The sequence below is a fragment of the Oncorhynchus tshawytscha genome, linkage group LG13 (assembly GCF_018296145.1).
Source record: "Oncorhynchus tshawytscha isolate Ot180627B linkage group LG13, Otsh_v2.0, whole genome shotgun sequence".
NCBI classification, from domain to species: domain Eukaryota; kingdom Metazoa; phylum Chordata; class Actinopteri; order Salmoniformes; family Salmonidae; genus Oncorhynchus; species Oncorhynchus tshawytscha.
The window spans coordinates 46,790,122-46,806,021 of NC_056441.1; the positions used below are offsets into that span (position 1 = coordinate 46,790,122).

The following is a 15,900-nucleotide window of genomic DNA, read 5'->3' on the forward strand; positions in this document are numbered from 1 at the left end:
TTACATAATTTAGACCCTCCCACTTACAGCCTCACTGGCAGTGGCAGCCAATAGCATGTTTGCTTCCTGTGATGCAGGGGACTACTAGGTACCCTATTGGCTGTGGGTTGGCTGAATGGCTATAATGGCTGTTTGTGCAATGTGAGAGTAGAAACGTGAGCTGTGGGTGATTGGGAAGGGGAGGGCACACGTGCAGAGAAGCGCTTTGATGAAACTGACACGCTATGTGCCACATTCATTCAGGCAGATTTAAATATAGATTTTCACAACAAGGTACAGTTTTTTTTCATGACAGGGCATTAAATCTGCACATCACTATGAGGTTATTTGAGGTTATTTAAGCTGGGCATGCCCCCTCTTTCTATATCCCCTCCTTGGCCTATGTTATCTGATTTAGAGGAGTAGATACTGGGTGGGTATTTCCTTGGCTTCCTCCACCGCTACAACGCAACATTCTTCAACCCTATTCCTGTTTTGTACCATGTGGTTTGAGATGTTTGAATTCTTTTCCCAGTCACTATTGTCAGTGTATTTGGTATTTTTCAAAGTGTTATATATACTCACTACTGTTCAAAAGTTTGGGGTCATTTAGAAATGTCCTTGTTTTTGAATGAAGAGCAACTTTTTTTGTCCATAAAAATAACATCAAATTGATCAGAAATACAGTGTAGACATTGTTAATGTTGTAAATGACTATTGTAGCTGGAAACAGCTGATATTTAATGGAATATCTACATAGGCGTACAGAGGCCCATTATCAGCAACCATCACTCCTGTGTTCCAACAGCACGTTGTGTAAGCTAATCCAAGTTTATCATTTTAAATGGCTAATTGATCATTAGAAGAAAACCCTTTTGCAATTATGTTAGCACAGCCGAAAACTTCTGATTAAAGAAGCAATAAAACTGGCCTCCTCTAGACAAGTTGAGTATCTGGAGCATCAGCATTTGTGGGTACGATTACATGCTCAGAATAGCCATAGTCTATTCTTGTTCTGAGAAATTAAGTCTATTCCATGCGAGAAATTGCCAAGAAACTGAAGATCTCGTACAATTCTGTGTACTACTCCCTTCACAGAACAGCACAAACTGGCTCTAACCAGAACAGAAAGAGGAGTGGAAGGCCCCGGTGCACAACTGAGCAAGAGGACAAGTACATTAGACTATCAAGTTTGAGAAACAGACGCCTCACAAAAGTCCTCAAATGGCAGCTTCATTAAATAGTACCCTCAAAACACCAGTCTCAACGTCAACAGTGAAGAGGTGACTCCGGGATGCTGGCCTTAGAGGCAGAGTTCCTCTGTTCAGTGTCTGCTTTTTTTTGCCCATCTTAATGTTTATTTTTATTGGCCAGTCTGAGAGATGGCTGTTTCTTTGCAACTCTGCCTAGAAGGCCAGCATCCCGGAGTCACCTCTTCACTGTATATATATATGTGTGTGTGTGTGTGTGTGTGTGTGTGTGTGTGTGTGTGTGTGTGTGTGTGTGTGTGTGTGTGTGTGTGTGTGTGTGTGTGTGTGTGTGTGTGTATATATGTATATATATATATATACACACACTTTAACTGATTCACATAAAGAAGGGGTGTATTTTTCACGCCCACCCATGTTCAATCTGAAAGCCACCACTCACCTATGCTAACTCACTACAAAATGGAGATTGCCTTGTTACAACAGGGTAGGGAGCTGAAGAACACCACGTTCTCTATTAATGAACTATTTCCTCATGAAATAGTGGGGAGACGACGTGCCCTGTGCCCCACTTTCAAAAGGCTCTGAGCAGAGAAGCAGAATTATTGACCACTAGATGAACAATTGTACGTAAACAACCAAAAGTTCAAGGACTCGAAGACTACAACGTGGCTATGAATGGTAGCTAGCTCCTGCTGAAGCAGTACCCAATACACCTTTGCACCACATTACAGTTATGGATACATTTATGTATTACATTTATTTTATTTTATATATATATATATATATATATATATATATATATATATATATATATATATATATATATATATATATATATATATATACACACACACACACACACACATACATACAGTTGAAGTCAGAAGTTTACATACACCTTAGCCAAATACTCAGTTTTTCACAATTCTTGACATTTAATACGAGTAAAAATACTCTGTCTTAGGTCAGTTAAGATCACTACTTTAATTTAAGAATGTGAAATGTTAGAATAATAGTAGTGATTTATTTCAGCTTTTATTTCTTTCATCACATTCACAGTGGGTCAGAAGGTTACATATACTCAATTAGTATTTGGTAGCATTGCCTTAAAATTATTTAACTTGGGTCAAATGTTTTGGGTAGCCTTGCACAAGCTTCCCACAATAAGTTGGGTGAATTTTGGCCCATTCCTCCTGACAGAGCTGGTGTAACTGAGCTGGTGTCAGGTTTGTAGGCCTCCTTGCTCACACACGCTTTTTCAGTTCTGCCCACAAATTTTCTATCGGATTGAGGTCAGGGCTTTGTGATGGCCACTCCAATACCTTGACTTTGTTATCCTTAAGCCATTTTTCCACAACTTTGGAAGTATGCTTGGGGTCATCGAAACTTAAATCAGTTCTACCAAATTTCTATCAACATGTTAAATGTGCAACCAGAGGGAAAACAATTCTAGATCACCTGTACTCCACACACAGAGACGCGTACAAAGCAATCCCTCGCCCTCCATTTGGTCAATCCTACCACAACTCTTATCCTCCTGATTCCTGCTTACAAGCAAAAATTAAAGCAGGAAGCACCAGTGACTTGGTCTATAAAAAAAGTAGTAAAATGAAGCAGATGCTAAACTACAGGACTGTTTTCCTATCACAGACTGGAACATGTTCCGGGATTCTTCGAATGGCAATGAGGAGTACACCACATCAATCACTGGCTTTATCAATAAGTGCATCGAGGACGTCATCCCCACAGTGACTGTACATACATACCCCAACCAGAAGCCATGGATTACAGGCAGCATTCACACTGAGCTAAAGGGCTTCTGCTTTCAAGGTGCAGGTCTCTAACCCGGAAGCTTACAAGAAATCCTGCTATGCCCTGCGACAAACCATCAAACAGGCAAAGCGTCGATACAGGGCTAAGATTGAATTATACGACACCGGCTCTGACGCCAGTCTTATGTGGCAGGGCTTGCAAACTATTACAGACTACAAAGGGAAGCACAGCCACGAGCTGCCCAGTGACACGAGCCTACCAGATGAGCTAAATCACTGTTACTGTAATTTAATTATACCAATGTGTTTTCATTAATTGAATTCCCTTAACCTATTTCATGAGAATTTGTAAGATTCTTGTTTGCATAAAATAGACGGAGACCAGTCTTCTCAATAATAGGTAACATAATTTATTCTCGGAGCACGCTGCCACGTTCCCACGAGCAACAGTTTATATACAATAACATGACGTCATTTCATTGCTTAACAGAATCCCCTCCTCTCGACCGGGACAAAGTGACTTTAATAGTTCATTCTAACTTACTAACACACACACAGGTCACACAACGTAACTGAATTAACTTTTGACCCATCAACATTATCGATCACCACTTAGCTGACAGTTCTAATAAACAGAGAACCTAGGAATGCACTCACAGCCTTATCTAAAACACCCCAGAGCTCAGTTTCGTCGGTTCAACCATAGGTTATAACTACCTTATCTGTTTACTTAATCCACAAACCATTTCTTTCTTCCTAGTTGGAATGGTGTTCATTAACTTTAATTACTCCTTGTCCGTATCACACAATCCCTTCTTATGAACTCAAATTGTTAATCAGATATAATAAAACAGAGTATAAGTTTACTTAGTTACAGTTCCATTTAAAATGATTTGTTCAGTCATTTAATCATAATTTTCCCAACAATCACTTCTATGCTCACTTTGAAGCAAGCAACACTGAGGCATGCATGAGAGCATCAGCTGTTCCGGACGACTGTGTGATCACGCTCTCCGTAGCTGATGTGAGTAAGACCTTTAAACAGGTCAACATACACAAGGCCGCGGGGCCAGACGGATTACCAGGACGTGTGCTTCGGGCATGTGCTGACCAACTGTCAGGTGTCTTCACTGACATTTTCAACATGTCCCTGATTGAGTCTGTAATACCAACATGTTTCAAGCAGACCACCATAGTTCCTGTGCCCAAGAACACAAAGGCAACCTGCCTAAATGACTACAGACCCGTAGCTCTCACGTCCTTAGCCATGAAGTGTTTTGAAAGGCTGGTAATGGCTCACATCAACACCATTATCCCAGAAACTCTAGACCCACTGCAATTTGCATACCGCCCAAACAGATCCACAGATGATGCAATCTCTATTGCACTTCACACTGCCCTTTCCCACATGGACAAAAGGAATACTTATGTGAGAATGATATTCGTTGACTACAGCTCAGCGTTCAACACAATAGTACCCTCAAAGCTCATCACTAAGCTAAGGATCCTGGGACTAAACACCTCCCTCTGCAACTGGATCCTGGACTTCCTGACGGGCCGCCCCCAGGTGGTGAGGGTAGGTAGCAACATCCTCAACACTGGAGCTCCCCAGGGGTGCGTACTCAGTCCCCTCCGTTACTCCCTGTTCACCCACGACTGCATGGCCAGGCACGACTCCAACACCATCAAGTTTGCAGACGACACAACAGTGGTAGGCCTGATCACCGACGGCGACGAGACCGCCTATAGGGAGGAGGTCAGAGACCTGGCCGGGTGGTGCCAGAATAACAACCTATCCCTCAACGTAACCAAGACTAAGGAGATGATTGTGGATGACAGGAAAAGGAGGACGGAGCAAGCCCCCATTCTCATCGACGGGGCTGTAGTGGAGCAGGTTGAGAGCTTCAAGTTCCTTGGTGTCCACATCAACAACAAACTAGAATGGTCCAATCACGCCAAGACAGTCGTGAAGAGGGCACGACAAAGCCTATTCCCCCTCAGGAAACTAAAAAGATTTGGCATGGGTCCTGAGATCCTCAAAAGGTTCTACAGCTGCAACATTGAGAGCATCCTGACTGGTTACATCACTGCCTGGTATGGCAATTGCTCAGCCTCTGACCGCAAGGCACTACAGAGGGTAGTGCGTATGGCCCAGTACATCACTGGGGCTAAACTGCCTGCCATCCAGGACCTCTATACCAGGCGGTGTCAGAGGAAGGCCCTAAAAATTGTCAAAGACCACATCCACCCCAGTCATAGACTGTTCTCTCTGCTACCGCATGGCAAGTGGTACCGGAGTGCCAATTCTAGTACAAAAAGGCTTTTTTTATTACCCACAACAGTTTTTACCCACAAGCCATAAGACTCCTGAACAGGTAATCAAATGCCTACCAGGACTATTTTTGTGTGCCACCCCCAACCCCTCTTTTTACGCTACTGCTACTCTCTGTTCATCATATATGCATAGTCACTTTAACCTTATCTACATGTACAGTGCCTTGCGAAAGTATTCGGCCCCCTTGAACTTTGCGACCTTTTGCCACATTTCAGGCTTCAAACATAAAGATATAAAACTGTATTTTTTTGTGAAGAATCAACAACAAGTGGGACACAATCATGAAGTGGAACGACATTTATTGGATATTTCAAACTTTTTTAACAAATCAAAAACTGAAAAATTGGGCGTGCAAAATTATTCAGCCCCTTTTACTTTCAGTGCAGCAAACTCTCTCCAGAAGTTCAGTGAGGATCTCTGAATGATCCAATGTTGACCTAAATGACTAATGATGATCAATACAATTGTTACGCACGCCTCTATGAAGAGGGAACGCAACACCCTGCTACAACTAAACTCTCTGTGAAGCGAAAAAGGTATGGACTGTAGGTGCGAGTAAAAATGACAACAAGCAGAATGTGGTACCGTTTACAAGGACTTTATTCCTTTACACGGTAATATGGGGAAAAGGGGCTGGACGGAACCAAAGCAAATAAAGTAAATCTCAAAGCCCCCCCCTCTCCTATCTTACCTGCCTACCCACTACTTACCTAATTTAGCACCACCTGGTGCCCTAACCAAAATACAAGGGGTGGTCCGCCCAGGTCTTACCTAGTGTGCCTAGACAGCGAATATGCTACGGGTATATGTATGCCCGCGGGCCTCTTGCCTAAGCACTCCCTAGGTGCCTTCCCCTTCCCCCCTGGGAACAAATGAAACAGAATATTAAACAATTTCACAAACAAACTAAGAAACAAAGGACATCAAATAAGTTCTATCTGAGCAACAAACTCACAAAACATACCAACTCTCAGCAATGAACTCCCAGCAAAATCAACCTCTAGCAAAATCTCTCTCGAAAAATCTCTACAATGACCTCCCAGCAAATCTCTCTAGCAGATCTACCTCCAGCAAAATCCTCTACAAAAAGAGATCTCCTGAACAGAACACTGGCTTTTATATAGCTTCTGAAGGAATGGGTAATTGGAGACAGCTGTGTCTTGACGAGGGGGCGGGGTCAGCTCTCCAATTAGCCCTGGAGTCGACCAATCAGCTGCTTGAGGGATTTCAGGAAGCCATTTCCTGAAATAAACACATGCAAATACACAAACTACAACACATAATCTGGGGAACGTAACAACAATCCACCTGTGTGTAATCAAGTCTCCGTATAAATGCACCTGCACTGTGATAGTCTCAGAGGTCCGTTAAAAGCGCAGAGAGCATCATGAATGGCCAAGTCAAAGTCCAAAAAGACCTGAACTGTGCAAGCATATATTGAAGTGGAAGGAGTATCAGAGAATCTGCTGGAAAGAACTGAAAACTGGATGAACTGTTCAGCAAACTGCTCAACAATCAGTCATCCAACCCTTTATGGAAGAGTGGCACTGAGCTCGCCAGCTGTTTTGCAAGGAGGAATGGGAAAATTTCAGTCTCTCGATGTGCAAAACTGATAGAGACATACCCCTGGGAAGCGACTTACAGCTGTAATCGCAGCAAAGGTGGCGCTACAAAGTATTAACTTAAGGGGGCTGAATAATTTTGCACGCCCAATTTTTCAGTTTTTGATTTGTTAAAAAAGTTTGAAATATCCAATAAATGTCGTTCCACTTCATGATTGTGTCCCACTTGTTGTTGATTCTTCACAAAAAAATACAGTTTTATATCTTTATGTTTGAAGCCTGAAATGTGGCAAAAGGTCGCAAAGTTCAAGGGGGCCGAATACTTTCGCAAGGCACTGTACATACTACCTCAAATCAGCCTGACTAACCGGGGTCTGTATGTAGCCTCACTACTTTTATAGCCTCTCTACTGTATATAGCCTTTCTTTTTACTGTTGTTTTATTTCTTTACTTACCTATTGTTCACCTAATACCTTTTTTGCACTGTTGGTTAGAGCCTGGAATTAAGCATTTCACTGTAAGGTGAGGATCTCTTTTGAGGATCTCAGGACCCATGCCTGCTGTATTCAGCGCACGTGACAAATAAACTTTGATTTGATATGTGTGTGTGTATGTGTATATATGTGTATTTATGGATGTATATGTACAGTGGGGCAAAAAAGTATTTAGTCAGCCACCAATTGTGCAAGTTCTCCCACTTAAAAAGATGAGAGACCTATAATTTTCATCATAGGTACACTTCAACTATGACAGACAAAATGAGAGAAAAAATCCAGAAAATCACAGTGTAGGATTTTTAATGAATTTATTTGCAAATTATGGTGGAAAATAAATATTTGGTCACCTACAAACAAGCAAGATTTCTGGCTCTCACAGACCTGTAACTTCTTCTTTAAGAGGCTCCTCTGTCCTCCACTCGTTACCTGTATTAATGGCACCTGTTTGAACTGGTTATCAGTATTAAAGACACCTGTCCACAACTTCAATCAGTCACACTCCAAACTCCATTATGGCCAAGACCAAAGATCTGTCAAAGGACACCAGAAACAAAATTGTAGACCTGCACCAGGCTGGGAAGACTGAATCTGCAATAGGTAAGCAGCTTGGTTTGAAGAAATGAACTGTGGGAGCAATTATTAGGAAATGGAAGACATACAAGACCACTGATAATCTCCCTCCATCTGGGGCTCCATGCAAGATGTCACCCCGTGGGGTCAAAATGACCACAAGAACAGTGAGCAAAAATCCCAGAACCACACGGGGGGACCTAGTGAATGACCTGCAGAGAGCTGGGACCAAAGTAACAAAGCCTACCATCAGTAACACACTACGCCGCCAGGGACTCAAATCCTGCAGTGCCAGACGTGTCCCCCTGCTTAAGCCAGTACATGTCCAGGCCCGTCTGAACTTTGCTAGAGAGCATTTGGATGATCCAGAAGAAGATTGGGAGAATGTCATATGGTCAGATGAAACCAAAATATAAATTTTTGGTAAAACCTCAACTCGTCGTGTTTGGAGGACAAAGAATGTGGAGTTGCATCCAAAGAACACCATACCTACTGTGAAGCATAGGGGTGGAAACATCATGCTTTGGGGCTGTTTTTCTGCAAAGGGACCAGGACGACTGATCCGTGTAAAGGAAAGAATGAATGGGGCCATGTATCGTGAGATTTTGAGTGAAAACCTCCTTCCATCAGCAAGGGCATTGAAGATGAAACGTGGCTGGGTCTTTCAGCATGACAATGATCCCAAACACACCGCCCGGGCAACGAAGGAGTGGCTTCGTAAGAAGCATTTCAAGGTCCTGGAGTGGCCTAGCCAGTCTCCAGATCTCAACCCCATGGAAAATATTTGGAGGGAGTTGAAAGTCTGTGTTGCCCAGCAACAGCCCCAAAACATCACTGCTCTAGAGGAGATCTGCATGGAGGAATGGGCCAAAATACCAGCAACAGTGTGTGTGAACCTTGTGACCTTGTGAACCTTGTGACTTACAGAAAATGTTTGACCTCTATCATTGCCAACAAAGGGTATAGAACAAAGTATTGAGAAACTTTTGTTATTGACCAAATACTTATTTTCCACCATAATTTGCAAATAAATTCATAAAAATCCTACAATGTGATTTTCTGGATTTTTTTTCTCATTTTGTCTGTCATAGTTGAAGTGTGCCTACGATGAAAATTACAGGCCTCTCTCATCTATTTAAGTGGGAGAACTTGCACAATTGGTGGCTGACTAAATACTTCTTTGCCCCACTGTATGTATACGTGCAGTGGGGAGAACAAGTATTTGATACACTACCGATTTTGCAGGTTTTCCTACTTACAAAGCATGTAGAGGTCTGTATTTTTTTAAATCATAGGTACACTTCAACTGTGAGAGCTGGAATCTAAAACAAAAATCCAGAAAATCACATTGTATGATTTTTAAGTAATTAATTAGCATTTTATTGCATGACATAAGTATTTGATCACCTACCAACCAGTAAGAATTCTGGCTCTCACAGACCTGTTAGTTTTTCTTTGAGAAGCCCTCCTGTTCTCCACTCATTACCTGTATTAACTGCACCTGTTTGAACTCGTTACCTGTATAAAAGACACCTGTCCACACATTCAATCAAACAGACTCCAACCTCTCCACAATGGCCAAGACCAGAGGGCTGTGTAAGGACATCAGAGATAAAATTGTAGACCTGCACAAGGCTGGGATGGGCTACAGGACAATAGGCAAGCAGCTTGGTGAGAAGGCAACAACTGTTGGCGCAATTATTAGAAAATGGAAGAAGTTCAAGATGATGGTCAATCACCCTCGGTCTGGGGCTCCATGCAAGATCTCAACTCGTGGGTCATCGATGATCATGGGGTTGGTGAGGGATCAGCCCAGAACTACACGGCAGGACCTGGTCAATGACCTGAAGAGAGCTGGAACAACAGTCTCAAAGAAAACCATTAGAAACACACTATGCCGTCATGGTTTAAAAACCTTGCAGCGCATGCAAGGTCCCCCTGCTCAAGCCATCGCATGTCCAGGCCCGTCTGAAGTTTGCCAATGACCATCTGGATGATCCAGAGGAGGAATGGGATAAGGTCATGTGGTCTGATGAGACAAAAATAGAGCTTTTTGGTCTAAATTCCACTCGCCGTGTTTGGAGGAAGAAGAAGAATGAGTACAACCCCAAGAACATCATCCCAACCATGAAGCATGGAGGTGGTAACATCATTATTTGGGATTGCTTTTCTGCAAAGGGGACAGGACAACTGCACGGTATTGAGGGGAGGATGGATGGGGCCATGTATCGCGAGATCTTGGCCAACAACCTCCTTCCCTCAGTAAGAGCATTGAAGATGGGTCGTGGCTGGGTCTTCCAGCATGACAACGACCCGAAACACACAGCCAGGGCAACTAAGGAGTGGCTTCGTAAGAAGCATCTCAAGGTGGCCTAGCCAGTGGCCTAGCCAATCTCCAGACCTGAACCCAAAAGAAAATCTTTGGAGGGAGCGAAAGTCCGTATTGCCCAGTGACAGCCCCGAAACCTGAATGATCTGGAGTAGGTCTGTATGGTGGAGTGTGCCAAAATCCCTGCTGCAGTGTGTGCAAACCTGGTCAAGAACTACAGGAAATGTACATGATCTCTGTAATTGCAAACAAAGGTTTCTGTACCAAATATTAAGTTCTGCTTTCCTGATGTATCAAATACCTATGTCATGCAATAAAAATGCAAATTAATTACTTAAAAATCATACAATGTGATTTTCTGGATTTTTGTTTTAGATTCCGTTTCTCACAGTTGAAGTGTACCTATGATAAAAAATTACAGACCTCTACATGCTTTGTAAGTAGGAAACACTGCCGATTTGGCAGGTTATCAAATACTTGTTCTCCCCACTGTATATAGAGATCTCTCTCTGTGTCGATGCACCGCTGCTAAATGCATATAGGGGAAACACTGCCATGTATTAATATAATTTACTAATTAAAGGCATTTTCACACTACAGTAAAGGGAAACTCAAATCTAGCAAACAATCCATATTCTGCAATAATTTATCCTTAAAAATGATCTCTCTCTGATTTCTACCTCCCTCTGTTTCCCTCACTCCTCTGAGCAGTGTGAGCTGACATCTTTGCTGTCCCTTAGTCGTTCCCCAGGCCTCCTCTGTGACAGAATTACTCAATCAGGGCTGAGTCATAGCTCAGCTGGTGCAACAAATGACCCTTTTTGTCTTTGTCTGCTGGTTCAAAAAAAAAAAGTTGTACAAGTGTTACATACTGCCTCGTCACATGACATGTGTTTTAGTGATTGTGTGTGTGTGTTTGAGACGTACGCTCCTCGTACGGCTGACTCCAGCATGGGTGCTCATTGTTCTCGTCCTGCTCTCCGCCTGAACGAGCTCTGCATCTCCGCTTGGCCGCTTTTTGTGGCGGTTCTTACCCTGACTTGCTCACCAACAATGTCACATATTCAAAACTTGCACAACTCTCTGAGATGGGCTACCCCTGCTCTGTTCTGAGCTGGACAGGAAGAACTGGTCTCATATGGACCTTCATATAAGGACCTGGAGGCCACAAATAGTCTCCTGGGGCCTCATTTATCAAAGCTGCGTGCACACAAAAATTACTTTAAACCTTGCATGCATCAGTTTTCCTGCAAAGGTTGGTATTTATTCATATTGAACTTGACGGGGAAAATGTGCGTATCTCCATGCCCAGCTCCGGCCACGCGTACGCAGAACTTCTAGTGGTTGAAGAATTGTATCGCAATCAAATATGGTTGTTTTTGGATAATGGAGGTGTTTGATGCACAGGAATTGTAATAATGGTAGGCTAATAAAACCATTAAAATGTCATGATAAAGCAGATGAATTTTCCAGTGGTACGGAGGTCAGATTACATAGAAAAGTCAAAGAAACATATTAGGCTATCAGCTTAAATCATCACGACTGGTTTATTCCTGCTACCCAACAAATACAGTGAGCTACAAAAGTATTGAGAGGGTGACACATTTTTTAAATAGTTTTTGCTTTGTATTCCAGCACTTTGGATTTAAAATGATACAATGACTGAGGTTAAAGTACAGACTGTCTGCTTTAATTTGAGGGTATTTGCCATCCATATTGTGTGAACCATTTAGAAATTACAGCACTTTTTTTTTTTTTTTTTTACATAGTCCCCCATATTAGGGGAGCAAAAGTTTTGGGACTAATTCACTAATGTGTGTATTAAAGTAGTCAAGTTTTGTATTTGGTCCCATATTCCTAGCATGCAATGTTTACATCAAGCTTGTGACTCTACAAACTTGTTGGATGCTTTTGCTATTTGTTTAAATTGTGTTTCAGATTATTTTGTGCCCAACAGAAATTAATGGTAAATAATGTATTGTCATTTTGGAAATAAGAACGTGGTTCTAAACACTTCTACATGAATTGTGATAAATGAGTGAAAGTTAGACTCACTAATATCATACCCCAAGACATGCTAACATCTAACCATTACAATAACAGGGGAGGCTAGGTTTTTTTGAGTGGGGGTGGGATATTTGTACATCTAACTTTTTAACTTATCATTATTCAGTCTTCATTCAGGATTATCAATAATCATGGTCACATGCACATTAATGTAGAAGTGTTTAGAAACATTCTATTCTTATTTACAATAAAATGGTGGGACCATATACAAAACATGCTGTAATTTCTAAACGGTTCACCCAAAATGGATGACAATACCCTCAAATTAAAGCAGACAATCTACATTCTTTAACCTCAGTCATTATTTTATTTAAAATCCAAACTTTGAGTATAGAGTCAAAAGAAAAAAATGCTTCACTGTCCCAATAATTAGGAGGGCACTGTATTAGGTTACCATTGCGCCATCACTCATTCAAATGCTAAGCATGCTCGAAAGGAAGTGGACCGGTAGCCTAGATGGTATGGCCAAGCTACATTATTGCTGTGAGATAGGAGCATGACATCATAGCCTCTTTAAACTTGGAGCTGATACCAAGACCAACCTGGTCTCATAGACTAGACGTAACATAGTAAATGCAAATCCGGGACACTCAAATTGGCAAATTACGTTTGGTATGGTTGCATAAGATAAATGGTTACTTAAGGCAAAAACTAAGTAAGGTGGTAGGTCAGAGAGGATGGGTGTGCGTATAAAGTGCATGTCAAGCAACCCAGTTTGAATCTCATCAAGGACACCTTAAACATTTTAGTTAATTAGCAACTTTTCACCAACTTACTTCTTTTTAGCTACTTTGCACCAATTAACATGTTAGCTAACCCTTCCCCTATATCCTTACCCATAACCCTTTAACCCATCTCCTAAATGTAACATTAACTCCTATCCTAGCTAATGTTAGTCACCTAGCTAGAATTCGTAACATTTCGTAAGTTTTTATAAATTGATTACAAATTTTGCCAATACGTAACAAATAATATGAAATGGTTGATGGACATCCACAAATTAATACACACCATACAAAACGTAACGTATACTAAATGGAGTGTCTCGGGTTTACGGACATAATACGAAATGCTTTGAGACCAGGTTGCCAAGACAGGAGATGGAAACGCAATCATCTATGGATTAAAAAAGAATTGAACAAGATTGTCTTTTGCATAGAAGTGTGGGCTGTAGCATTTACTTTTAAATGGTTTGAATAGATAATAAATCACTGTAGGCGGCCACGGCATGCAGTTCTTGTTTTGAAAAAGTCACTGCAAAAGATGAACCATTCTGGCCACACCTTTACAGTAATGTGAAAAAAAATTGCTATTGCGATTTCTTTTAGAAACTGACATGGCCCAATTCCAACATTTCCCAATCATAAAACAAATTAGGGTGTTTTTGTTACCATAAAACATTGTCAAATCTCAATCCACGGAGGGCTGAGTGTCTGTGGGTTTTTGCTCCTCCCTTGTACTTGATTGAATAATTAAGGTCACAAATTAGCAGAGGTGTAAAGTACTTAAGTACAAATACTTTAAAGTACTGCTTAAGTTGTTTTGAGGGGTATCTGTACTTTACTATTTATATTTTAGCTGACTTTTACTTCACTACATTCCTAAAGAAAATAATGTACATTACATTTTACCTGAGACCTCAAATGTACTTGTTACATTTTGAATGCGTATCAGGAAAATGGTCTAATTCACACACTTATCAAGAGAACATACCTGGTCATTCCTACTGCCTCTGTTCTGGCACTCACTAAACACAAATGCTTTGTTTATAAATTGTTTGAATGTTGGAGTGTACCCCTGGATATCTGTCAATTTAAAAAAAATAGTGTGGTCTGGTTTGATTAATATAAGAAATGTTGAAATGGTTTGAGCAATTCCATTTACTTTTGATGCTTAAGTACATATATATTTTTTTAGAAGAACGTGATTGTCAGCCCTAATAACCCATTCTTGCGCCATATTAGACTCTGGAAACGCTAAATTGATGACGTGGTTCTATTCCAGGGCACAGCAGAGGTACTTCATCAATGCTCTTTTGTACACCGGTATTTCTACTTGCACATCCTCATCTGCACATACCACTCCGTGCATCATATCCGCTATGGTCATGTGCAGTGAATGTTTTTTGGGATGTGAACACTGTGTTTTGACCTGACGAAGATCCGTTTCGGATCGAAACGGTGTCAATAAAGCGGTGAATTGGGAGCTTTAATTAACAGTATATGGCCAACATACCACGGCTTAGGGCTGTACATACCCACGACGCAACACGGAGGCCTTATTTCTAGTATAAACAGGTTACCAACGAGTTAGAGCAGTAAAAATACATATTTTATCATACCTGTGTTTGTGGATGCACCGTGGCTCTCGTGTTTAATCTGCCGGGGGGCTTTTTTAAGGACGGCTCACATCAATACTAGAACCTAGTGCACTATTTTTGACTAGGGCTATGGTCAAAAGTAGAGCACTATGTAGGGTTTAGGGTGCCATATGGGATGCATGCTACAATGTTCTGCTTTCTCTGCTCTCTAATGCCCTAATACTTGATGACTGTCGACCAGTATTTTCCTCTCAAGTCATGTCTGAGTGAATTTATCAAATTTACTGTCATCAAACTAGGACTGATGCAACAAAAATAAATGAGTGCAAGTGTAACAGATGGGGATTTGTAGACTCACTCCTGAGCCTGATGTATCCACTTGTTGCTAATTTGAATCCCTTTTGGTGGCGCAACTGGCTAAGGAAGTTTTAGGAGGTGGTCACGTGTGTTTGGATGAAAAGGTCCCAGGCTCTAGTCTCAGTGGGAGAAAGTGGTATGGCTAGCACTGTAACATCCGCCACAAGCTAAATGCATCCAACTCTTGATAATTCAACATGTCAATGTTTTAAAATGTATCTTCTCTTATCGACAATACATTTATCTCAATCAATCCCAGGATGCTTTGGAGACGGCAGCAAGGGCAGAGGGCGGTTTGTCCCTGGAGGGTGGCGCTCCCTACATGAAAGAGCTGGAGGAGGAAGCAGTGCGGAGCAAATACCTACACAGCGTCGGCGTCCTCAAACCTATCCGCTCCACCAGCAAGTAAGCAAGCAGCACCACCACTGTTGGTAAGGCCTATAGTTGTTCCTTGTCAGGCCAAGTGGTCAGGAAAGACTGGGTCCTAGTTATAGGTGCTCTCTCACCTCTATTGAAATAGCCCTTTTTAAAATAATATTTGTCACACAGTTCTTTACAGTAACCCGGCCTAAACCACCAAAGAGCAAGCAGCAACATGGTGGCAAGGGATAACTAAGCAGGAAATCTTGAGGGAGACTCCTCTTGCTGTACCAGTGTAGACATTCCTCTCTCTAAATGATCTGTCCCCCACAACTCCACGCCCCCCCCACAGGCACGAGCACCCAGTGGACAACGCGGGCCTCTTCTCCTTCATGACCTTCAACTGGTTGACCCCGTTGGCTGTGCACGCCCACCGCAAAGGCCAGCTACTGCTGGAGGACGTGTGGTCTGTGTCCCAGTTTGAGAGCTGCGAGGTTAACCACCGCAGGTCAGTACTGGTCGCTGTATATACGGGGTCAAA

At 41.9% G+C, this 15,900-nt stretch overlaps 1 protein-coding gene across 4 annotated transcripts in view; it reads left to right on the top strand.

The window, feature by feature from the left end:
• Positions 1–15,900, top strand: part of abcc5 (ATP-binding cassette, sub-family C (CFTR/MRP), member 5) — a 69,801-nt gene that overhangs the window by 2,299 nt on the left and 51,602 nt on the right. For all 4 annotated transcript variants that reach the window (XR_002955710.2, XR_002955711.2, XM_024442007.2 and 1 more), the window contains 2 exons: positions 15,259–15,404; positions 15,712–15,867. Coding sequence is in view for 2 of the 4 variants with exons in the window: in XM_024442007.2 (XP_024297775.1) it covers positions 15,259–15,404; positions 15,712–15,867 (302 nt within the window). In the remaining 2 variants the exon portion in view is untranslated. The remainder of the gene's footprint in view (positions 1–15,258; positions 15,405–15,711; positions 15,868–15,900) is intronic.